General features: G+C 34.4%; 1 protein-coding gene, 2 long non-coding RNA genes and 1 pseudogene across 9 annotated transcripts; 3 read left to right on the top strand and 1 right to left on the bottom strand.

Annotated features, from left to right (window-relative positions):
- Positions 1-5,516: 5,516 nt before the first annotated feature.
- On the bottom strand, positions 5,517-5,838 carry LOC147921105 (uncharacterized). Its single transcript, XR_015590726.1, has 2 exons — positions 5,792-5,838; positions 5,517-5,692 (listed from the first exon to the last, which is right to left on the bottom strand). It is a non-coding gene; the product is annotated as an uncharacterized LOC147921105 (long non-coding RNA).
- Positions 5,839-6,253: 415 nt separating this feature from the next.
- On the top strand, positions 6,254-8,448 carry LOC147921104 (nucleolar protein 56-like). Of its 6 annotated transcripts, none has more exons than XR_015590493.1 (6): positions 6,287-6,554; positions 6,864-7,078; positions 7,186-7,299; positions 7,520-7,778; positions 8,006-8,073; positions 8,147-8,448. XR_015590493.1 is itself a non-coding variant. In XM_087500518.1 (6 exons), the coding sequence occupies exons 1-5, from the start codon at positions 6,350-6,352 to the stop codon at positions 8,022-8,024; spliced, it is 576 nt and encodes a 191-aa protein (XP_087356644.1). In that variant the 5' UTR covers positions 6,287-6,349; the 3' UTR covers positions 8,025-8,073; positions 8,147-8,448. The 6 variants fall into 6 exon arrangements, 4 of the variants coding, with proteins under 4 accessions (XP_087356641.1, XP_087356642.1, XP_087356644.1 ...); XR_015590492.1 differs by having other exon boundaries at positions 8,142-8,448; XM_087500518.1 differs by having other exon boundaries at positions 7,756-7,778.
- A 3,887-nt stretch (positions 8,449-12,335) lies between these two features.
- LOC147921103 (uncharacterized) lies at positions 12,336-14,120 on the top strand. Of its 2 annotated transcripts, XR_015591516.1 has the most exons (5): positions 12,336-12,730; positions 12,843-12,935; positions 13,080-13,159; positions 13,355-13,399; positions 13,821-14,120. It is a non-coding gene; the product is annotated as an uncharacterized LOC147921103 (long non-coding RNA). The 2 variants fall into 2 exon arrangements; XR_015591517.1 differs by lacking the exon at positions 12,843-12,935.
- Positions 14,121-16,924: 2,804 nt separating this feature from the next.
- LOC109130973 (uncharacterized) lies at positions 16,925-23,358 on the top strand (annotated as a pseudogene).
- Positions 23,359-24,086: the final 728 nt, after the last annotated feature.

The raw sequence follows: 24,086 nt of genomic DNA, 5'->3' as shown, positions 1-24,086 counted from the left end.
TCTTGTCATAAAAGAAGCGTAAGCAATGTTGAATTCAGCCACTGTGTAAAACCTACTACACTCCATGAATCTCCATGCAACAACGCCTTTGTTGACGTTACGAGCATAACCTTTCACATTTTGGGACAAATGCCATATACAAAAACTATGATGAGCCAGAGGATACACATTAGCTATGGTTGTAATGAAACTTGTATTTCTGTCAGTCATAAATACTATTTCAGAAGAATCCCCAACAACGGTTTTCAAAATCTCCAAAAACCAATTCCAACTTGCATCATTTTCACCATCAAGAACACCAAACGCCAAGGGATAATGGTGACGGTTAGGATCTTGAGCCGACGCAAAAACAAGAACACAGGCAATTGCTAGTGTGATCCCACATATTGATGAAGAAATTCCTCTTCTCGATCTAGTCATGGAAGAAGCTAAGGAAGACGATACCCATGATGTCGTAGTTGCCAGTTGGATGTGGCGCCTTCGTAGAGGACTACCTGTACTTTTGGAGGAGATGTACACAGCCGATGTGGCTACTCGTTCAAGACAAAACGATGTGAATGAGGAAATAGACGCCAATGAACAACCGAGAGAAGATACTATTGAGTTGGTGGATCTTCTAAGGACCATGAAGCAGGATATGAAAACTCAGTTCGATAACATTTCGGCGAAGATTGATGGGCTTGAAAAAAGGATCGAACCGTTGGAAGTATATGTGAAAGAGCAAGAGAAATCAAAGGTAATACTTCGTAATACTATAGTAATACTTGGTAATACTATAGTAATACTTGGTAATACTAGAAGGTGTTAACAAAATTTGGTTTCATGTCAGGTGCATGTAGATGATGAGCAACCGAGTACTTCGCAAGAAGGAGGGAGAGGGACGAAGAGAAAAAGGTCTAAGAAGTAGTAAAACTATGTTATTTTCTTTGATTTGTCATCGTAGTACTAGTAAAACTATGTAAAACTTCGTTATTTTCTTGGTTTTGCGATTGGTACTGGTATTACTAGTAAAACTATGTAAAACTACGTTATTTTCTTGGATTTGTCGTTCGTATTTTTGGTAAAACTACGTAAAACTAAACAAAACTAGAGAATTCATATAAGAAAAATATAGAACATGATTCAATTCAAGAAGGAGGCATAATCCTAGAAGTCACATAAAAGAGAGATAGAACATCATGATTCAACAAGAGAAGTCACATGAAAGATAAGAAACTGATTCAACAAGAGAATTCAAGGAAAAGATAATAAACAGAAACTGATTCAACAAGTTTTAAACCAACGTAGAATGAGATCGACTCAGATAATATCAATCGAAACACAACCTATCCAGGAGATCGACTCGAGTGGTAAGCAGCGCCACCTCCTCCCTTAGTTTGGCAATCTCGTCACTCTTCTCCTTAAGCTGCATCTGCAAATTATAGATCTTAGTATGATGGGGTTCAAATTCCTTCAATCTCTCCTAATGGTTATCAACATCCTTCCTTAAGGTTTGGGTTTCTTCTTCAATTGCATCAGCATCTTGTAGCTTTCTTCTGGGCTACCTTTCAAATCAGTAACAGCTTGATTTTTCCCTCTCAACGCCGTGGAATATGATATATCAACACCTAATTTTGTCTTGACAAGATCCATGATTATTTTCGGAGGTGGAGTTTCCATTTGCCCTAGATAATCACCATGTAAAAGAGAAGCAACTAATTGTGGAGTGCCTTGTCTCTTACTGTTGCTTGAACTTTGACTAGCCCGAGAGCATGTATGCATCTTGTTGTGCCTTCTAATCGAGAAAATATATGTATCTCGAATCCTACCACCTCGTAAACCCCAGTTACATCCTTCTTTAGGACATTTGACCACATAACGCACCTTGTCCGACTTTACTATTTCAAAACTAAAACAGTTAGCGAATGAAGCTCTATCCACCACATCTTGCAATGCCTTCTTGTTTGGAAATTCTTGAAGTTTAGTCAGATCCAAACCGTCATCCCATGGTTCAATTCACTTACACGGTTCTACAACAGGGCGTGGCTCAGTATATTCATCACCTTCATCACGTGATTCAGCTTCACCCTCTTTATTATAATCACCCTCTACAGCCTTTTCTTTGCCTACGTAGACAACAATGGCGTTAGGTCCGATTTCACCATCCTTCGCATGTTGGTTTTCAAAGTTCATACCGACAGAACTTTGGTCCACTATGGGCATTGTGGGCACTGTGGGCACTATGGGAACTATGGGAACTTGCTCAGGCTGAGGCTCTGAAGGGATGACATTCACAAACAACATACATCTTCGCTTCTCATAATTAACAGAGTCTAGATAAACATTAACATCCTCATCATCATTAAGCTCACAATGCTCAAATGTTTCTACCAGTAGTGGCTTGTAGCTCAACTGCAACTGAACGTTACTTTCAACAAACCCAAGCTTCCTTTGTATCCTTGCTTTTAACATCAACAATGTTATATTCCTCATGAACATTATACTATACATGCGTCCTTCAAATTTAAAATGTAGGCTGACGTTCTCGCATATTGTATCATGTCAGACCAACCAATATAAAAAAATCATAATTAGTACTACTACTAGTTTTACTAGTTTTACTAAATATACCAGTATTACCAGTTTCACCACATTCTCTCTCTCCTATCAAAATCGAATCGAATGGTAAACGAGTTCTAATCTCCTTAATTCACTGAAATCGAAAGCTAAAATCATTTCTTATCTAATAGATAGCTCAATTGACCAATAAACCTTTGTAAAACACCCAATGTGCTAAGCTTTCTTCGATCTAAATCCAATTGAATTTCTGAATATAAATCAAAAACAAATTCAACCAAAAGCTACTCTAATGAGAAGTAACGCACCTGCATTTTGAAGAACAACTTGATTCAACTCGAGTTGGTGAAGAACGACAGCAGTAGGAGCTCCGACGACGGAAGAATCGCCGGCGGCTGGATTGAGACGTGAGTAACCAAGTAGGTTTCTCGGGTCGAAAACGAGAGTTGAATTTGTTTTTTATTTAAAAATTTAATCTAAATCAATGAAATTAGAAGGCTAAAATCGTCTCACCATCTCTTATTAAAAAAAAGTGAGGGTATGAAGAATAGAGAGGGAGATAGGAGATTTGTCAAAAAAAATTTAGGAACTTTTGAGACGTTAACTCAAAGGTAAGTGTTGGAGGTAAGTGTTGATGTGTATAACTTAACATGCTCTCCATATCATGATCATTCACCATATTAATTACACTTTCATTTCAGTTCCTAAGGTTTATCATATTCACTTTTGGTTCTTGGGTAAAACAGAATTACTCATGAAATTTTTCTTAGTTGGAAGAATATACTTATCTTTCATCACAATATTCTAACGTGATTCATTTAGTTGTTGTAGTGATAAGCGGCTTTAGAAATCAGTAACCTACAGGCTTTGGGCTTAGCACATATATAGATTCCAAAGGAAAATACCGACAAAGTGTCGTAGAGGACATTCCACAAAGTCAATTGTAAGATGGTTATTGAAAGTTTGTTTCAGCGATGGTAACTGGTAAGACTGTTTTCAAAATAGTTGCAGTTTGGATTTTTGATAAACTCCTTTTTTTTTAGCATCAGATGGTGTTTTGATATGTTGAATGCACGTCTCGAGATGAGCCTTACCAATGTTGGCGAAAAGAGAAGAAATATAATGCTAGCTAGAATTTTATGATTTCGCCAACTTTTGTTTCTTCGTTAAATATACATGAATGGTTTCTTGTCACCACCAATAGATTGACAAGATATACATGAATGGTGTAAAGCACCAGTGACTAACTGGAAGCCCAACTTCATTGGTAAACTCTTCCTACAAGTTTCGATCTACGAACTTTGGAGGAAACTAAATGCTAAGCTGCAGTCTTCTAAATCAAAAAATGGAAGTCATATCATCATAGACATCTTATCCTATAGTGCAAGATGGAATTCCTGGGCAGTTGCTTTCCATCAACTCAAACGATGCCGAACAAAGAAATCTCCTACCTCAGTACCTCTACTTATGGTTCCCCTTCTATAACTACTTTCCCTCAGCACTTAAATGTGTTGGAACTCAATTCATAGTACGAGATGCCTCCAAATTAAATTGCTCAGGGTTAATACCTCCCATTCGTTCCTTCTGTGCTGTGATGTTATGTAACAACCCGTCCTGTGGACCCCACTAGCCTCACTGCTAGATTGCCCCCATAGGCCCAAAGTTGGCCCTGGAGGGCATCGATCCTAACCCCTCACCGTGGCAAATGGAACTACTCATCCAAATCCACAGTAGGTTATTGGTACGCCAGGCGTTCCTTGAACCCTGGTCCTCACCCTTTATCAACCTTCCCACAGGACAAGTTGCCACCAATTGATCTGCAGCTCAATTGGTGGCAACTTGTCCTGTGGAAAGGTTGTTAAAGGGTGAGGACCAGGGTTCGAGGAACGCCTGGCGCACCAATAACCTACTGGTGGATTGGGATATTCACAGTGATGGGTTAGGATCGATGCCCTGCAAGGCCAGCTTGGAGTCCGTTTGGGCGGCTAGCAGTGGGCTAGTGGGGTCCACGGACGGTCCATTGGGGCAGCTAGCGGTAGACTAGTAGGGTCCGCGGGACCTGCAGATCAATTGGTGACAGCTTGTCCTGTGGGAAGGTTGTTAAAGGGTGGGGACCAGGGTTCGAGGAACGTCTGGCGCACCAATAACCTACTGGTGGATTTGGATATCCACAATGATGGATAATGATCGATGCCCTGCAGGGCCAGCTTGGAGTCCATTTGGGGTCCACGGACGGTCCGTTGGGGCAGCTAGCGGTGGGCTAGTGGGGTCCATGGGACGGGTTGTTATATGTTATGCTCGCATGCTCTGTTTTGTGTAAGTGCTCTAAAACAATCCCACTACAAAAAATATGTGTAAAAAAGTAAATCGGTTCATTTTAGAAAGAATTACTTAAATGTTATCCAAAAGTTGGTTTATTACTCATATCTATAAATCTTTTGAAAATTACTCAAATGTTTAGTTCCCTAGGTGTCATTACAATTTACCCCTTAGGTTTTGTTTTTCGATTTTGAATAAAAAAAAATACACATCAGCAAATTAAAATACACATTATTTTCGATTTTCCATGTCAGCAGTTTTTTTTCAGAATCGACAGTTGGATATTTCTTGTTTATGTCAAAGAGGGAAATCAAACAGTTTCCACTGTTCATAACCCTCAAAAAAAAAAACCCCCCTCTCTCCCCTAGTTCCGCCGGCTCATTGTATATTTATCTCGCTCACTAGTAGGGATGTTAAAAAGGATTTTTAAGCCCTGTCCAGCCATGGCCCTGTATAAACTCAGCCCTTTAAAACTCTGAATATGTAAAGAGCCTTGTAAAATTAATATTAAAAGGCTGAACCCTGTCCAGCCCTGGTCCTGTAACTTTTTTTTCATTTTATTTAAAACTCAAATCTAAGAGTTCTAAAAGTACAAAAATTTATCAATATCCAAATTTCATGCTATGTAAAACATTTCTAAAAATTCAAAACTCAAATATACTTCAAATCAAAACAAACTCAAATCTGTTTATCATTGCTATTTAAAAGCCAAACATAGTAAAATTGTAAAATAAACTCAGTTTTGATCTCCTCGCCAAACATAGTAAAATAAGAATCTCCGCTTCAGATTCTTCCATTTGCCCCTGAATTGATTAAGCTGAACAAAGAGACAATAGCATTACAAACTAGTTTCGGAATCCAAGTGAAAAGATAGAAAACAACAGATTCATATAAGACATAGTGGGAAAAATCTCACCTCATTTGTGTGGGACTTGTCCTCAACACCAGATTCATCTGCCTGCTTGAAAAAAGAAGATTTAAAAGTATCAGACCATGTTACAATAAACGGATTATCACAACCCATAAATACTAAATACAATCAAATTTTGTAAACATAATCACAACCCATAAATACTAAATACAATCAAATTTTGTAAACATAATCAAATTGTCAATTAGAGCTCAAAATCTAAGATCACAAAATTTAAACTGATAAAGAGAAAGATAGATTGAATCTTACTTGAACCCAATTAGAGCTTGAAGAGATTGTGAAGCATGAACTTGTGCGTTACTATGTTAGTGAACCAAGGAATCATCTTTTGTGGCTAGAGAAGAAGAGAAGAACTGAGGAAAAAAAAAGTTTTGTCGTTTAAAAAAAATGTAACAAGGCAACTCGAAATTTATTATACTCGACCCTTTATCAACTCGATTTAATTTTACATAAAAAACAGGGCCACCAGTTTATAATTTTGACACGAGCTGGGCCAACCTGTAAGTTTAAGCCCTTTTTAACATCCCTTCTTCTCCTCCAAAAATGGCGATGTATGTTCAGTACAAATCTTCTTCAGGCTATGCCATCTTCGAGGTGCACGGACTAGATGAGATCGGACAGAACACTGAGGCCGTTCGGACCTTCGTCTCTGACCTCAGTCGCTTTGGCCGTGTAGTTCAGCTCACAGCGTTTCACCCCTTCGAGTCTGCTCTCGATGCTCTCAACCAAATCAACGCCGTCTCCGAAGGTGACTCTTCATTACCCACTAACTAGTTCCTTGTTTTGTATCTTTATGTGTTGTGTTGAGTTTATCTCATTATATACACTGCTTGTTCTTCGATTTAGAGCTAGAACAGAGACTATCACTTAGTGTTTGGTTCAGCTTAAAAAGTAAACCCTTAGATTTAAAACCTCATAGTTCAAAACCCCCTGGATATATATTGTATAGAACGCTTCAATTTATTGTTGTTTCATATTTTTGTTTGCGTCCTGAATTTGTTTCATTGTTTTGATTATATCATTGATCTCTGGAATTGGATTTATCTGATGTTGGTAGGTGTTATGACTGACGAGCTAAGAAGTTTACTGGAGTTGAATCTTCCTAAAGTCAAAGAGGGAAAGAAACCCAAGTTCAGCTTAGGATTGGCTGAGCCTAAACTCGGTTCACATATTTTTGAAGCCACTAAAATCCCATGCCAGAGCAATGAGTTCGTACTTGAGCTTCTCAGAGGTGTACGCCAGCATTTTGATAGGTTCATCAAGGACCTAAAGGTGTGCTATCCTTCTTTGTATTTAAAGGCCTTCTCTTGTCTTCTATTAAAAATGAATGAGCATTGCGTCTTCTGACACTAAAGTTAGCATGGTTGACCTCTTATCAGATTCCATTTTGGGTATCAAGATACATAGCTGGGGGAGTAGGTGTTTCTTTTCCGACTGAGCAACTGTTCAGAAGTCTTGTAGTTACTCTGTTAATCCCTTTAATCATTGGCAAGGTGATAGAATCTTTCTGTTTGTCCTACTTTTTGTTCTTGCAATGATGAATCCATGTAAAATTTGGCTATATGGTACAACTGTGAAAGCGTTATGTTCACTGGCTGTTGTTGGAAAAACCTATAAGAATGCTTTATTGGAAATTTTAATAGCGTCTTTTGCATTACTCATAATTAAGAAAGCTTTGGTTGTTTATTTACATTGTTTCTCATGTGCTTGCAGGTCTGGTTTATGTGAGGGCTAATCCTCTTTATTCGTTTCTGCTTAGTTTTCATCTTCTCGATATAGTATATGACTTATCTTCCATTAAGAACATATCTGATGTGATTGGCTACATTCAATTATGTCTCTATGAACATTTCACAAATAGTCATTGCAGCATGAAGTATAGCACTTCAACATTTTGCATACGTCAATTAGAGTCAGGCTTTGACATATTTGGATTTTATCTGTTGTAGGTTATTCGGGAATCATTTCAAAGGTGAGTATTTTATTCTTTCCCTCTCTGGTGAAAGGAATTAAATATATAAACATTATGGTTATCATCTCTTATCTTTTTACATGGTATAACATAAACCATCTAAATAGTTTGAGCATACACCTTATGGTGACAATGAACTAGAATTGTTCTTTTTATAATTATACTGTCGGCTAATTGCTGCCAACTTTCTGACTATATAGAATCTCTTGTCACAATGTTTGATACAGGTTTTGCAAACTTAGTTGACAATAACCGTAGCCTCTTTTCAAATATCAACGCAATCTGCCTCAGTATGGTAAGATATGAAATTTCATTCTTCCATAGTTGCTAAACCCCTTTGAATAATTTTCTAAATTCGTGTAGGGTAGCCTTGGACTATCGCTTTGTTGCGGGTGTGGTCAGGACCTTTAACTGGTGACCGTATGGTAATCGCTCTCTGGAACAGTTGCTCTGAGCCTGCAACCATTACAGCATCATGGGGGTTGAATATAAAACGGGGGCCATAAAAAATGAAGAATATGGCTTTGTGATTGTTAATGTGGTTACGTGGGAGTTTAGTGATGTGATGATTTATGAGACTTCTTCCAATTTTGTTTAATTAATTTAGTCACATGTGTACAGTTTGTTAAATACAAATATTCGAATCGTAGCCATTTAAAAATTCTGAAAATCATACTTAATTTCCTGTATAGAAAATGGGAATTGTTGTAAAATGTAGGGATTTTGAAGCAATTTCCTTCTCTTTTTCTTTTTCTTTTGGTAAGAGTCAACCCTTAATTTTTTTTGTTGGGTGAAAGCTTCATTATTTTCCTTGGAGAAGAGAGGAGAAGATCAGATTAAATTAAATTTAAATTTATTAATATTGAGCTAAAATTGAAAACTAATGAAAACGATATAATAAAGATGATTCATAAGCATATTCCAGAACTAGTTGTTATATCAGATCCACACAAGTAATAAATTTATAAAGTTAGTTTTTTTCACAATATATTATACAAAATAATTAAAAAATTAAATTCAAAATTTGAATAAAAATAAAAAAATTCTGACAAAGTGTTTAATTGATGACTGAGTTATTGACTTACACGACTGACTTATGAAATATTTGTAAATTTATATAATTATAACTCAATATTTAAATGTACAATTGAAATATGAATATTACAATTATTATAACCAATAAAAAGTAATAATTATAGAGAAAGATTGATTTTTACACATTCTCACCAGAATGTGTAAAACATACAACACATGACGTTTAGGGGTTAGGGTTAGGGTTGGGGTTTAGGGTTTGAGATGTAGGGTTCAGATGAGTAACATTATTTGTTTTTTTGGTTTTGGTTCTAATTTGTTTTAATGTGTTTGGTTTAAGGTGGTAATATGGATATACTAATATTATTACCATTTTAATATTTTTTTTTAAAAATCAAATTTTTTTTTGGTTATTTCCGGTTATGGGTCGGTTAGATTAATATATAACCATAAATAACTCAAAATATATTGTAATTAAGTAGATTAGCCTAATATAACCGAAAATAAGCCAAATATAACCGAAATTAACCAAACATACCAATTCAAAAATACCATATTGGAAAAATTATTTTTTTCGGTTCGGTTCGGTTTGGTCGGTTATTTAGTCAATATAATTTGAGGGTTGGCTGAGATATCGTTTATGACGGCTGAGTTATTGTTTAGGGTCTTCTCAATAAAATGAAAACGTATTATTCTTTCTTTCCTAGGTCTTTCGTTCTGTCAGATTCCTAATAAATTATCTAATTAAAATATCTCTCGATATCACAAAAAGTGTTGTTAGGGAAACGCGAAAAATCACTAATTTTGTGTCTGCTCAAATCCACACGCATAATAAATTCATAAAGTGAGTTTTTTTCATGCATTTTTATTTTTGTAAAAGTATTTCTCCAACAATTGAATACTCCCTCCGTTTCATAATATAGGATGTTTTAGAGAAGATTTTTTGTTTCATAATATAAGATGTTTTCAAGTTTCTATGCTACTTTTAGATTAATTTAATATTTTTTATTATGCAGTCTTGTTTATGATTGGTTAAACTTTTTCAAAGTGGTGTTTTCTTAATTTGTGTGCTTTCACCCAAAACATCATATATTTTGAAACGGAGGGAGTATTAAAATTATTAGGTTAACTTATGGTTTCCCGCCAAAATATCTCTTTACGGCTGACTTATAATCATTACGGGAAAACGAAAGGTCATGTGACGGCTGAGTTATAGTGAGTTATGGCTGAGTTATCACAAGAAACAATTTGAATGTAAATGAATGATATATATAACTTGACGGCTGAGTTATAATATTTACGGGAAAACAAAAGGTCTCGTTGATTCATGTTACGGCTGCGTTCATGGGTGATATTGCTTCGTCTGCCTTGCGTTTTTGACGTCTACTGGAACCCTCTCCGTCCATAACTCGGCTATCAAAATAAAAACAACTGTCACCAACTGATAGGTGCAATGATCGGAAAATATGCAATAGATTGAGAGGGGATGGAGAGGAGACTTACATATGCAATGATCGAAGGAAATGCAATATATTGATATTGGATGTAGAGGAGATTTATAGGTGCAATATATTGTGAGGGGATTCAGAGGATATTTATAGGTGCAATGAGCGGTAAATGAAGAAGAAGTAGAAAGAACTAGGTGAAGAAGAAGTAGAAAGAAGTAGGTGAAGAAGAAAAGTGAAGAAGAAGTAGAAAGAACTAGGTGAAGAAGAAAAGTGAAGAAGAAGTATAAGAACAAGGTGAAGAAGAAGGTAAATAGTTCACTTATTTACCAGTTGAAGAACAAGAGTCGAACGACGTTTTGTATTTCCGGAAGAAAAAAATGATGACATGGAATGCTGACATGGATGCTGCGTCCGACGTGGCAAGTCAGCCATCAAACAATTAATAACTCAGTCTATATAAAACTCAGCCATCAAACAAATTATAACTCAGTCATAACATGAAAAACATTACAGTAATTAAAAAGCAAAAAAAATTGCTGCCAAATTCAGCCGGTTCATCAACTGAAAATATGTAACTCACCCGTATTGTTTAATAAGTCAGCCGTAACTGAATAACATTCTAGTAATTAATCTTTTGCTACTAAGTCAGCCGTCAAATGGCTGAGTTGTACGATAAGTCAGCCTATCACGGCTGAGTTGTACGATAAGTCAGCCTATCACGGCTGAGTTGTACAATAAGTCAGCCTATCACGGTTGAGTTGTACGATAACTCAGCCAGTCGGAAAATGGTAAGTCAGCCGTGTCGTAGTGATAACTCAGCCAAAATTTTAACAACTCAACCATCGGATGAAAACTCAGCCGTAAGGACGGCTGAGTTAGATCGTAACTCAGCCAGTTTTTGATAAGTCAGCTGTAACGCTTGGATGAGTTATGCTCTAACTCAGCTAGATTTTGATAAGTCAGTCGTAACGCTTGGCTGAGTTATGCTCTAACTCAGCTGTCCGCTCTTACTCAAATGTTTTTTTTCCATAACTCAGCCGCAATATATCTATAACTCAGCCGCAACATACCTTTGTAACGCGTTATGGCTGAGTTATTGTTACACGTTAGCGTTTTTGTAATTACGTTTTTTCCGATAACATAAAACAAGGGCACGCTGGTTATTTTGAAAATACCCGAAATATTCTAGTAATAAAATCTTTGTTTGTACATTCTGGTAATATTACCAAATTTGGATAACATTTTGAGTAAATCACCCTTCATTTTATTATACAAATCCAACTCATCTACTCTTTTATGGTGACACATTCAAATCACTAGTAAAAACAGGTTATATTGCTACGTAGTAATGTTACTGAAAAAATTTGTAGCAAAAATTACACACAAAAAGTAACTAATGGAGACAAAATATTAGGCTTCAATTGGTGACCAAAATTTAGGAAAAGAATGAGGAGGAATATCACATTCCTCTCTATTCTACAATTTTTTTACCATTTGAAAGTAATATTTTTTTCCCCTACATTCATCTACATTCTTCAAAAAATAATGAACAATAGAACAAAAATGTTCCTCCCCAAAATTGATGAGGAACAAATAGAACAAAAAAAACAACAAATATTCAAATTTGTTTTTTATTTTAAAATAAATAAAAAAATATGTTTATTAATAAAATTTCAATTTTGTAATATAAAAACTTTCATATTTTCATAATGTATTGACAAAAAAAATATTTTTGATAGGAATTTTATGCTAAACTAATCTTAAGGCTCTATTTAAAAAATTTATTATATATACATTAGAATAATATTAGTATTACAATTGAAATTAAATTTATTTAATATTTAATATATTTTAAAAACATTTTTATTGTTTGGTTACCATTTACTATTTTGTTTATTCTCGGCAGATTTTTTTTTTATTCCTAAAAAACTGTTTATTCCATTTTGCATTGTTCTTTTTATTCTTTTTCTTTTTGTTCTTCTAATGGTTACGAGTGAGCCTTATATTATTTATTTAGTATCAAATTAGTGAGTACTCGTCGCAACATAAATACGAAAAGCTACTGTGTAGCTAATTTATTACAAGTTTTTTTACAAACTTATTTGTAGGAACGAGCCTCGAATAAATAAGTTTTAAGTGCCCCTATACTTTCCCTTCTCTATACAATGAACCAAAAAAAAAAAAATATCCCCAAACTGACTCCGCCACAGACTCCACCGTGAAGCTCGTCGCCGGCCTCATTTCGCATCCATTCCGTCAACTCCAAGCCTGAGACTGAAGACGCCAACGGAGAAAACACCAATCGGGGGAAAGATCGAGACTGAGATTGAGATGGGGACCGAATACGTGACCGCGACTGGGAGTGATAGGGGTGAGATCGAGATTGCGAAAGGAATATAGACAGAGAGCGAGAGAGAGACCATGAGCGTGACTGTTGAGGTTCGGATTGTGTGAAACAATCAAGAGTTTTAGGTTCGTCATATTCGTCCAAGTGACTGTTTACTTTTATTCTTGACTCTCAATTTATTTATTTTTATTAATCGAGCTTAAAAATTCTTAGCTTTGATGTTTGTCTGAATGTAAGGTTGTTCTGTTCTTCTGGTTATTAATCGAGCTCCAAGTTCGTAGCTTTGGATGTTAGTCTGAATTGAAAGTTGGATGTTAGTCTGAACTGAAGGTTGTTCTGTTCTTCTTGACTATTTAGTTATTTTGAAGAGGACTTTGAAACTTTGTTATTTGGTTTTCTTAATCCATTCTCGTGTTACTGTGCTATGTTGTGTATCCATTAAACCTCGGGGTGTTTTTGATGAGTTGGTTGCAGATTGGTTCTACTACGATTGAAGTAAGGACAAAAGAGGGAGGTGTTCTTGCAATCAAGAAGCGTAAGGAGATAATAAGAAGGTTTTGAGAACTAAGTATTTTTGTGAATTTTTGTTTATCATTTTCATGTTTGGATGTTCTCTAAACATTTTGAATCTCATATAAGAAAGAAGAAGGCTGTTCACAAGACCATTACAACCGATGACAAGTTTAGAGAACATCCAAAATTCACAAAATTCATGTTTTTCTTCTCATTTTTTTTTTTTTTTTGTGTAGAAAGGAGATAAGAGAGCCAGTCAGCCAGAATTGCTAGGCCACAAGGTTAGATTTTTTGCTGTTATATTGTGTTACTGTTACTAAACAAGACCTTGAAACTCTTGGCTAAAGAGTCTGATTCCTACCAATTTGTATTGCTGCATTTGGTCTGACATTTACTTGAATGTGCAGGTTTCTAAAATACTTTCATGTCTAGCAATTCATCTAGTGTCTTGTCTTTTTTTTGTCCATTACTAGTTTTCTCTCTTTGCCTCTATGATCTAGTTCTTAAATTATATATTTTTTTCACTTCGCTTGATTCTTATTTCTTGGAATATGTTAGTGTCTCAGTGTCTTATTCATCTGTGTGTTGGTTATAGGCTGAAAAAAATAGATGATAAAGTTAAAATCCTTACATTTAGACTTCCACTTATCTGCTTTGTGAGAGCTTGCTTATAAACACTTATAATCTTTCTTGTTTGTGCAGTGTCTGACTATTTGGAGTTTCCAACATGGATCGGTTGGTGATACTCAGAATCATTTCCTCAAAAACAGAAGCTTCCAGCTTTTGGAGTAGTGGGTTCCAAGCTCTGTGAGAAAGTTTGAATCATGCCAAGGACCTCAGATCAGGAGAACATTAACATGAATGAAGAGTCTGGTATCCATCATTATATAGAAGGATGATAGTTTATAAGTATTTTTTCGAGACTGGGTGAATAATGTTTGTTTTATGAAATGATGTGTATCTTGTGGATGTTTATTATATATAAATTGGATATTTTGCAAATTAAGCAGGTTCAACCAAATTTATTAGCTTTATACAATTGCTAGCTGTGAAAAATATGCGACACACTACTTGTCCCAATTAGTAACAAGTTAATACACCCACCTTGAAGATTTTTGTGAGTATGTAGCCACAACAATTTTTGTCCCTTTCGTAACCATTTGCTACTAATACATTTGAAGGTAATTGTCTCAAACCGGCGTAGATAACTGTATCAATTAGTAGCAAATGGCTACAAGTTCGGCTGTATCTAATTTGTAGCTAGTAGCGACGAATTGCGATGAAGAGGTCAGTTTGTGACGAGTAAATAATTACTAATTGTTTTTATAACAAATTTGTAACAATTTCTTTTTGGCTATGGAAAACAAGTTATTCCTACACATTTTTTTTGTAACTATACAACTTGTTTTTACTAGTGAATTATCATCAACATAACAAGCACATATATCATATTGAAAGCTTTTACGTTATATACAACGCTAATACTTAATCTACTCAAATATTTACATGTAATACTTTTACTACTAAAATTTATCCTCTCCAAATATTTATTATAAAAAACACATTTTTTTGCCAAAATATTATATTTCAGAAATATGTCAAAATATTAATGTAAGTGTTTTAAGACATTTATTAATAGAAACTAGATTAAGATCTGTGCTAGAGCACGGGTTGAAATTCATTTTATTTATATTGTAATTTTTATATTAAATATATTTATGTGATTGTTTTTAAAAGTTTTTTTTAGATAAAACGTTATGCAATAAAATCATATGCTAAATATGATGGCTTGAAAAAAGATACATATTTTGTAAGTTTTATATTGTTAATGATTCTAGATAAGTATACGTGCTATAACACTAGTTAAATTTTATTTTATACAAATTTTTGTATATTGAATATTTTAAAATAAAAATGTAATATGTTGTATTAGTTTATGTATGTGAAGTTATTTCAACAATGTATATTCTACATCATGACTTGAATGTCATTATAAGACATAGTTTTGTAAATTTGGTTTTTAAACAGCGAGTTATTATATTATGAGTAATTTAATTTATTGTTATACTTTTTGTTTTAATATACTTGGTTTCTTGAAATTTTTTCATATTATAGTGACTATTATTGACATTGCTATAACAAATAAATTTAGAGTGTTTATAGTTTCTAACTTTTATATCAATTTTCAATATTTTAAAAATATTTCAAAATAAATTATTTAAAGTTAATTATATTATATAAATTTATAAAATTCAACAAAACAATATGAAATTGAATTTAAATATTCAAATTTTGACTCGTTACTCAATAAATTTTTTAGTTCAATAGATAGTAATTTTAAAAGAATAATATTAGTAAAGCTTGAATATCTTATAGATTGAACAATTTATATATATTTTTTAAAAAATTCAACTTATGGTATATCCGGAAATCAAACTATTTTAAACATTTTATAAATAATATGATTTTTTATTTGTTTCACAAATTATTCTCATATATAAAAATGAGAGGTGAAGTATAATGATAATTAAAAATTTATATGTTAAATCAGATATCAAAAGATTTTAATATGGATGAATAATTTAATAAAGGAAATTTAATATGGTAAGTTAGATGATATCAAATGATTCTTTAGAATATTCTCTTTAAGAGTTTTGGAAATAAATTAAAGTTGCACCCACTATTTAACTTGTAATCAATTAATCTATAACCTATTTGTAATCAACTTATTAAAATTATATAGTTGTTGTAAATCACTTAGGATGAATCTCCATAACCGGCCCATATATTGTCTAAGTCCACAAGGCCCATCGGCCACTTTCTCTTTACTAAGTCGGTTTTAGGAATCCCATTGTACTTAGGGCTTTATCCTTTACTATATAATGTACTATTCGATTGAATCATTAATAAGAATAAGAGAATACATCCTTCGAGTATCTCTACTTTCACAACACGTTATCAGCATGAGTTTGCCCTAAACTCCAGCTGAGAAAATCCCTAAAACCCTAAACCGCCGCCGCACATAAGTTCCTGTTTGTTCAAATCTCGGCGATTGTTCAAACCCGTAACCAGTTCGTGATCGTTGCTTATTCGTGACCAGTCCGAGGTTCGCTGCTTGTTCGTGATCAAGCTCAAAGGTATATCCGAGGTCTTTAGCTCCCGGATCAATTCAATTCAACCCCAAAAGGTGTTAAGGTAAACAATCAAACCTTCTTAGAACATATGAATCGAATCTGGTCCTTAAATCCTATAAGAACTAAAATCTACAAGTAAACAATCAACAAACAAAACTCTAAGCTTTGAAACCCTAAAAACCTAAAACTTTCAAATTCGATTGCTATGAGGTTTTAGGATTGCTTAGATTGTTTGCAATTAAACTGATTACGCCATGTTTAAAATCCGGTTGTTATTGTTAGCTTGATTGCGATTGCATAAAAACCTTAAAACTAAAAACCTAAAATCGGAACCCTAGAGAAAATTTTATCTCCCTAAAACTCTTGTCATTATCCTATTCAAAGAAAAAGGAATATTATCTAGAAAAAGGAAAATTTCTAAAATTTAAAATTATGTGCATATTTTCCTGATTCATACTAGACTATAATTTATCTAGGATTGTTTTCATGCATATCAACCACGAAATTATGGATAAAAGCATGGCATGTTTCGGTCTCAAATACTGCATGGCCTAGTTTAATTTGATGGCATGTTTCGGTCTCAAATACCGCATGACCTGGTTTAATTTAATTGCATGGTTCGGTCTTAGAAACCGCATGATAATGATCAGATGCATGTTTTGTATTGTGTAGATGGCAAAGCTCAACAATCTCCAATATGCTGCCCTTAATGTTTCTGGAGACAACTATCTCCAATGGGCATTAGACACTAAGATCAACCTGAAATCAAAAGACCTATGCGAATGCATTGAGGATAATAACGATTGCACTGAAAAGAGTAGATATAAGGCGATTTTGCATATATGTCATCATCTTGCTGAGAGTCTCAAGAACCAATCCCTTACCATTGAGAATCCTTTTGACCTTTGGACAGAGTTGAAAAACAGATATGGACACTAAAAGATGGTGCTCCTACCAAAAGTTCAATTCGATTGGAAAAACCTAAAGATCCAAGATTTTAAATCTGTGGATGAGTATAATTTAGAGCTATTTAAGATAGTCTCGATCTTGAAGTTATGTGGTAAGGAGGTTACTGAGGAGGACTTGCTAGAGAAGACATTCTCAACCTTTCACACCAATAACATACTGCTTTAGCAACAATATCGTGAAAAGGGTTTTAAGACATATGCAAGCCTCATCTCTTGTTTACTACTTGCTAAGCAAAACAATGAGCTATTGTTGATGAACAGTGCAGTGAGGCCTCCTGGTTCTGCTCCATTACCAGAAGCCCACAAGGTTGACATGACTAAGAAAGAGCCTAAAGAGCCCAAGGAGACTAAAGGGTCTAACTACGTACATAGAGACAAGCGATGGTGTAAGAGGACGTTTTGGTTGTGGCAATTACCAAGGAAACCAATATGATAGTTATGGCCGTGGGAACCGATCTGACTTCGGTCGTGGTCGAGGTAGAGGCCACAGAATTTTCAAACCACAACACAAGACTAAATCGGTTTGTCACCGATGTGGTATGTCAAATCATTGGGCTAAAACGTGCAGGACACCTAAGCATCTTATCAAGAGAGTTTGAAAAAGAATCCAGAAGCAAACCTGGTTCATCTCGATCGTGAAGGAGATTTCGACTATGAGAATGATGACCAATTGGATTATGAGACTTCTGATTGCCTAAGAGAAGATAATTAAATTTACATTGGTTGTTTTGATTTATTTTAAATCTCTATGTTTTATGACTTTGAATTTTATTGGATTATAATTTTGGTTTAAATTCAATTATTTTATTTCATTCAGTATAAAATTGTTTATTTTATCACTTTATGTTTAAAACATAAATTCTTGTCCATATTAGAAATGGCTGAGGACAAGAACATACTTGTGGTGGATAGTGGATCAAGCCACACAATTTTGAAGGACAAGAGATATTTTGTTAATCTCACTTTGAAAAATGTCAATATTAGCACAATAGCGGGTATCGCAAGCCTAATTGAAGGCTACGGCCAGGCACATATTTTATTACCAAATGGCACACGTCTTGAAATAAGTGATGCCTTATATTCACCCAGCTCAACGAGGAGCTTATTAAGTTTCAAAGATATTCGTTTGAATGGTTTCCATGTTGAAACTAAGGGTGAAGGAAACCAAGAGTTCCTACATATTACTGAAATCACCCAAGGATCTAAGAAAATCCTAGAGACTATACCCGCATTATCCACTGGTCTTTACCATGCTAAAATAAATATGATAGAGACTAATTTGGCAATGAACAAGATGTTCAATGAACAATTCACTTTATGGCATGACCGACTAACATGATGCATAAGCTAATATTAAATTCAAATGGGCACTCTCTTAAAGAGAGCAGAGTTATCCCTAAAAATCTCACGTGTGTAGCATGTGCACAAGAGAAACTCATTATAAGGCCGTCACCAGTAAAGGTCACTAAAGAGACTCTAAATTTTCTGGAAATGATACAAGGATATATATGTGGACCAATACACCCACCTTGTGGGACGTTTAGATATTTTATGGTCCTTATTGATGCATCGACCAGATGGTCGCATGTTTGTCTATTATCCACAAGAAACCTAGCATTTGCTAGATTGTTAGCCCACATCATAAGACTGAGAGCTCACTTTCCAGATTTTCCACTTAAGACTATACGTCTAGATAATGCTGGTGAATTTACATCCCAAGCGTTTAATGATTATTGTATGTCCATGGGGGTAAGTGTGGAACATTCTGTGGCACATGTACGTACACATAATGGATTAGTTGAATCCTTCATTAAACGAATCCAATTAATTGCTCGACCATTACTCATGAGGTCGAAGCTTCCTGTGTCGGCTTGGGGACATGCAATATTACATACAGCAGAGCTTATACGCATCAGGCCATCTAGTAAGCATAAATATTCGCCATCCCAATTATTAACGGGTCATGAGCCAGACATATCCCATCTAAAGACAATCGGGTGTGCCGTTTATATACCTATTGCTCCACCACAGAGAACAAAGATGGGACCTCAAAGGAGGATGGGAATATGTGTTAGATATGATTCTCCCACCATTATTAAGTATCTAGAGCCAACTACGGTGATTTATTGAAGGCCAGATACGCGGATTGTCAGTTTGCTGAATCCAAATTTCCTATGTTGGGTGGAGAGACAAACAAGCTGGTCAAAGAAATATCATGGAATCAAACATCCTTAAATTGGCAAGATCCTTGGACTCTAGCATGTGAGGAAGAGGTCCAAAAGATTATACATTTACAAAAGATAGCTAATCAATTACCAGATTCCTTTGATGACCCAAAGAGAGTTATAAAATCGTACATACCAGCTTGTAATGCACCAGTACGTATTGATGCTCAAAAGGAACACAATCAAGTTGCTACAGAGTCTAAGGCACGTTTGAAACGTGGTAGACCAATAGGTTCCAAAGATAAGAATCCTCGGAAATCTAAGAAAGGTGCAAATAAAACCGAAGTTAAGGAAACCATAGACATGGCCGCGGCAAAGCCTAAGGTACCGAATGAGGTTTGGGACGCTGAACCTCAAAGTCTTGAAGGTATTGATAATATTGAGATCTCAATAAATTATATCATGTTTGAAATTCAATGGAACCGAAAAGATGTCAACATTGATGAAATATTTGCATACAAGGTAGCACTTGAAATAAATGAGGATCATGAACCCACGTCTATATTAGAGTGCACTCAATGAAAATATTGGTTAAAATGGAAAGAAGCCATTGACGTGGAGTTGAATTCATTAAAGAAAAGGAATGTGTTTGGTCCGATCTTAAGGACACCATTCAATATAAAGCCAGTTGGACACAAGTGGGTCTTTGTAAGGAAGAGAAATGAGAATAATGAAATCGTGAGATATAAGGTACGTCTTGTAGCACAAGGATTCTCTCAAAGACCAGGAATAGATTATAAGGAGACATACTCCCCTGTGATGGATGCAACGACTTTTAGATTTTTAAGAAGTCTGGCTGTAAGAGAAAAACTTGACTTGCGGCTAATGGATGTAGTGACCGCATATTTATATGGTCCACTGGATAATGAAATTTATATGAGATTACCAGAGGGTATTGAGCTCAAAGATAAGAGTGATTCTCGAGAACAATACTACATAAGGCTAAACAAATCCCTTTATGGACTGAAACAAAGTGGGCGTATGTGGTACAATAGATTGAGTGAGTACCTAGCCTAGGGCTATAAGAATGATCCCATCAGTCCATGTATTTTTATAAAGAAGTTTGCAAACAAAGGGTTTGTAATCATAGCAGTATATGTGGATGATTTGAATATCCTAGGAACCTCTGGGGTAATCGCCCAAACAGTTGAATATCTCAAGAAAGAGTTTGAAATGAAAGACCTAGGTAAAACTAAGTTCTGTTTGGGATTGCAGCTTAAGTACATAGATAATGGAATCCTTGTGCATCAAATGACATATACTGAAAAGGTACTCAAGAGATTTCATATGGACTAGGCTCACCCATTTCCTAGCCTGATGGTTGTGAGAAGCTTAAATTTGGACAGTGATCCATTCGGTCCAAGGAAGGACGATGAAGAGATTCTCGGTCTGGAAGTGTCATACCTCAGTGCTATAGGAGCGTTTATGTTATTGGCTAGCCACACTAGACCAGACATTTGTTTTGCCGTGAACCTCCTAGCAAGATTTAGTTCTTGTCCGACCCAAAGTGATGCAATCTTAGAAATATCGCCTCATCAAGAATTGGTTCAAGGAAAATCAAGATCAAAATATAAAGAAGTTTCTAGAAGACAATCAATTCATGGCTACATCAAGAAAGTGTTTAGATACAAAGAACCAATCTCCATCAATGATGATTGATACAATCTCTCAAATTTATTCTTGATTTATTTATGTAATTAATTTGATTTATTTTGTATTTATGTTATTGATTTGTAAATTGAGCCTATATAAGCTCATGTTTTCCGTCATTGTAAATATAGAATATTTTTGGAAAAATAAAAGATAGAGTTTTCTCACTTTGAAGCTTAGGCTTTTGTTTTACTTGTCTTTTCTATTGTGTGTGATTCCTTTAGAAAACAAGTTGAATCTTTATATTTGTGTGTGATTCACTTAGATATTGATTTGTGTTTTTATCACAAAGTCATTCCGCAACTTTGTGTGGCGAACTTCGATCCATCATTCATCTCCATCCTATCCGAGTTAGTTAGAGAGGTCTTTTAGACCAGCTATCGACTCACCCCTATTTAAACACTAATCAAAATAAAAGTTAAACAACGAACATAAATTTTTGGCATGTACTTAAATCAAGAATTAACTTTTTAACTACAAAAGTGGTGGGGAAAAAACTGAAACTAATATACTTATGAAAATAAAACTAATTCATAATATACCGGTATGATAATTCATTACATTTAAAACAAACTAAATAACTTACATGAGGTATATAAAATGAAAAAAAAATATTTAGACTAATCATAATATTAACAAAAAAATTAAATATTAATTGCAAAAGAAAAAAAATTATATACAAATACAGAGAAAAACATAGTCACATACTGTAAATTTTGTTGGTTAAAATGTTAATACATAGTCACATGATTTAAAAAGGAAAAAAAAAATTAGAAATATGAAATGTTAGTTATACCGGGCATAGCCATAAAGAAGTCGATAAGGAAGGATATTGCAATTATCAATGAAGTCACTCTAACATTACTTACTAACTAGGGATGATAACTTGCGCGGGGTTGTATGCTAATCAGTTTTAATTGTATTTTTATGTAGACTCACAGATATATCATTAATTAAAAATCTACATATATACTATTCTATAAAATTATTATAATTAACATTTTATTTTTTTGAATCTAGTGTTTTTGCACTCTTAGCACATGTGCTTAGTTGGCACTGATTATGAAACCCCGGCTTGAAATTATAAATTAGGGGTTAAAAATATATTAGAAATTAAATGTTCCCATGAAAGTGGTATTTACTTTAATTTTCTATTTTGTTTTTACTGTACAATTATATATGATAATATTTTGTCTGATTTACCATTTGGTTTAAATGTGCCATGTGTTAGGCAATTATCGAAAACTTTTTTTTCCCATTTAATGAGCCTATTTTTTTTTTAGTATTTGATATTTTTATGTTTTTTTTTTTGAGTTTTTTTCTACAATTATTTACTTCTTCTTCCTTTTTTTCTCTGTGATGGCATTGGCTTTGCTCTGTTTCTCTATCTCTTTCTTCTTTTTTCATCCATTCATCCTCTGTTTCCAGCTTCAACTTTCTCTTTTGTTGTACCAACTTGGATTGCAATTTATGATGTAGTGTGGATGTAGACTAAGTGAGTTTCCTATTTCCTGGCTGGGAGATTTTTTTTTTTTTTTTTTTGATTAAGTTTGTTTTTTTTTTTATTTTAATGTTTATATTGTTTGATGGTAATAGTTTCTCCCCCCCCCCCCCCCCCAATTTGATTTATAGGATGAAGAAGGGAAGTAAAGATTTGGATTGTTTGTCAAATATTTTTTGTTTTTAATGCCAAAATATACATACACCTTACGTTATTTGTGTGGTTGGATTACAAATCTTACTATACAATTACAATTTTTTTTTCCTTTATATCTTCTTAACACAATCAATTTAATCCTAACAAAGTAACAAACTAACAATGTCGGTTAAAGACCATTATTTTTAATTAGTGAAATTGTCTGAAAAGTCAATCATGTGAGAGAACTAAACTTTACCCTCTTCTTTATTTGGAAGCAAGAACACATTCTTCTCGCCCGATACTCGCCGGCTGCAACACCACATTCTTCTCGCCCGATATTTGCTCCTTGTAAACACCGGTCGCTGTAGAAACGTTAGTTCTATTTCATCTCTATCAATATTCTCTGACTCGTTAACACCATTGATCTTCTCCATTGGTACCTCTGATTCAGTTTTCTCCGATCTCTGTGATTCAGCTTCACGTTGTTTGTTTTTTTCCCAGATTATAAAAGCCAGCAACGAGGATCTATATGGTCAATATCTGCTTCTCGTTATTTGGTTGTCGCAACAATGGGCAATTTGTAAGTATTTGAAGAATTTGATTGTTGGTTTGGAAAGTGATTAAACTTGATGGGATTATCATGAGTGTTTGTTTTGTTGTGTGAGGAACATCTATTGAAAAAGGCTTGTTGGATAAGATTTAACTGTTTAATGAGAAAAATTTGTTAAAATTGAAAGTTATTTTATTACAAAATATTTAGCTTTCTTGCTCCCTTCTTTGATCTCTCTTAGATCTTGTTGTTAACCCTTTTTGATTTGGAAAAACAGAAAACATGATTAGTTGAGTATTTGATTATCTGTTTTAAATAAACGATATGGTTGATTTGAATAACAAATGGTTTGATCTTTTACCGGCATATGTGGATTTTGATAATCATGTTGCGAAAATGTGTGTTTCTTGGTTTCATTTGCCACCTTGTTCATCTGCGTAAGAGTACATAAATAGTAGTTAGTTTCTTTCTTTATAGTGTCAAATATAATAGTGACCAGAAGGTTCATTGCTGTTTTTATTTGGTGTTTGGTAAGAGTCATAAAATGTCGTTAGTGGAGTTTCGGTGTTAATTACTTACATGAAACTGCTGGTAGACCTCTGAAAACTTCTCTGTAGAATATGTTTGTGACATAGTTCCCTTCGTTTTTTTTTTATGTGTCTAGGATTGTGAGACCTTTTGGGGATGTGACACGTGACAAAGCAATATATAGTTGGCCATGGCTGAACAATGGATTTGGGAGATATAATGCCACTTTTTTCAAGGTTTTCCCTTGGCTTTTATTTATTGTCATAGCATAGGA

Source organism: Camelina sativa, chromosome 19, assembly GCF_030686135.1.
Source record: "Camelina sativa cultivar CO46 ecotype springtype chromosome 19, ASM3068613v1".
NCBI classification, from domain to species: Eukaryota; Viridiplantae; Streptophyta; class Magnoliopsida; order Brassicales; family Brassicaceae; genus Camelina; species Camelina sativa.
The sequence above is the reverse complement of the archived record's forward strand: the minus strand, read 5'-3'. Positions and strand labels throughout refer to the sequence as shown.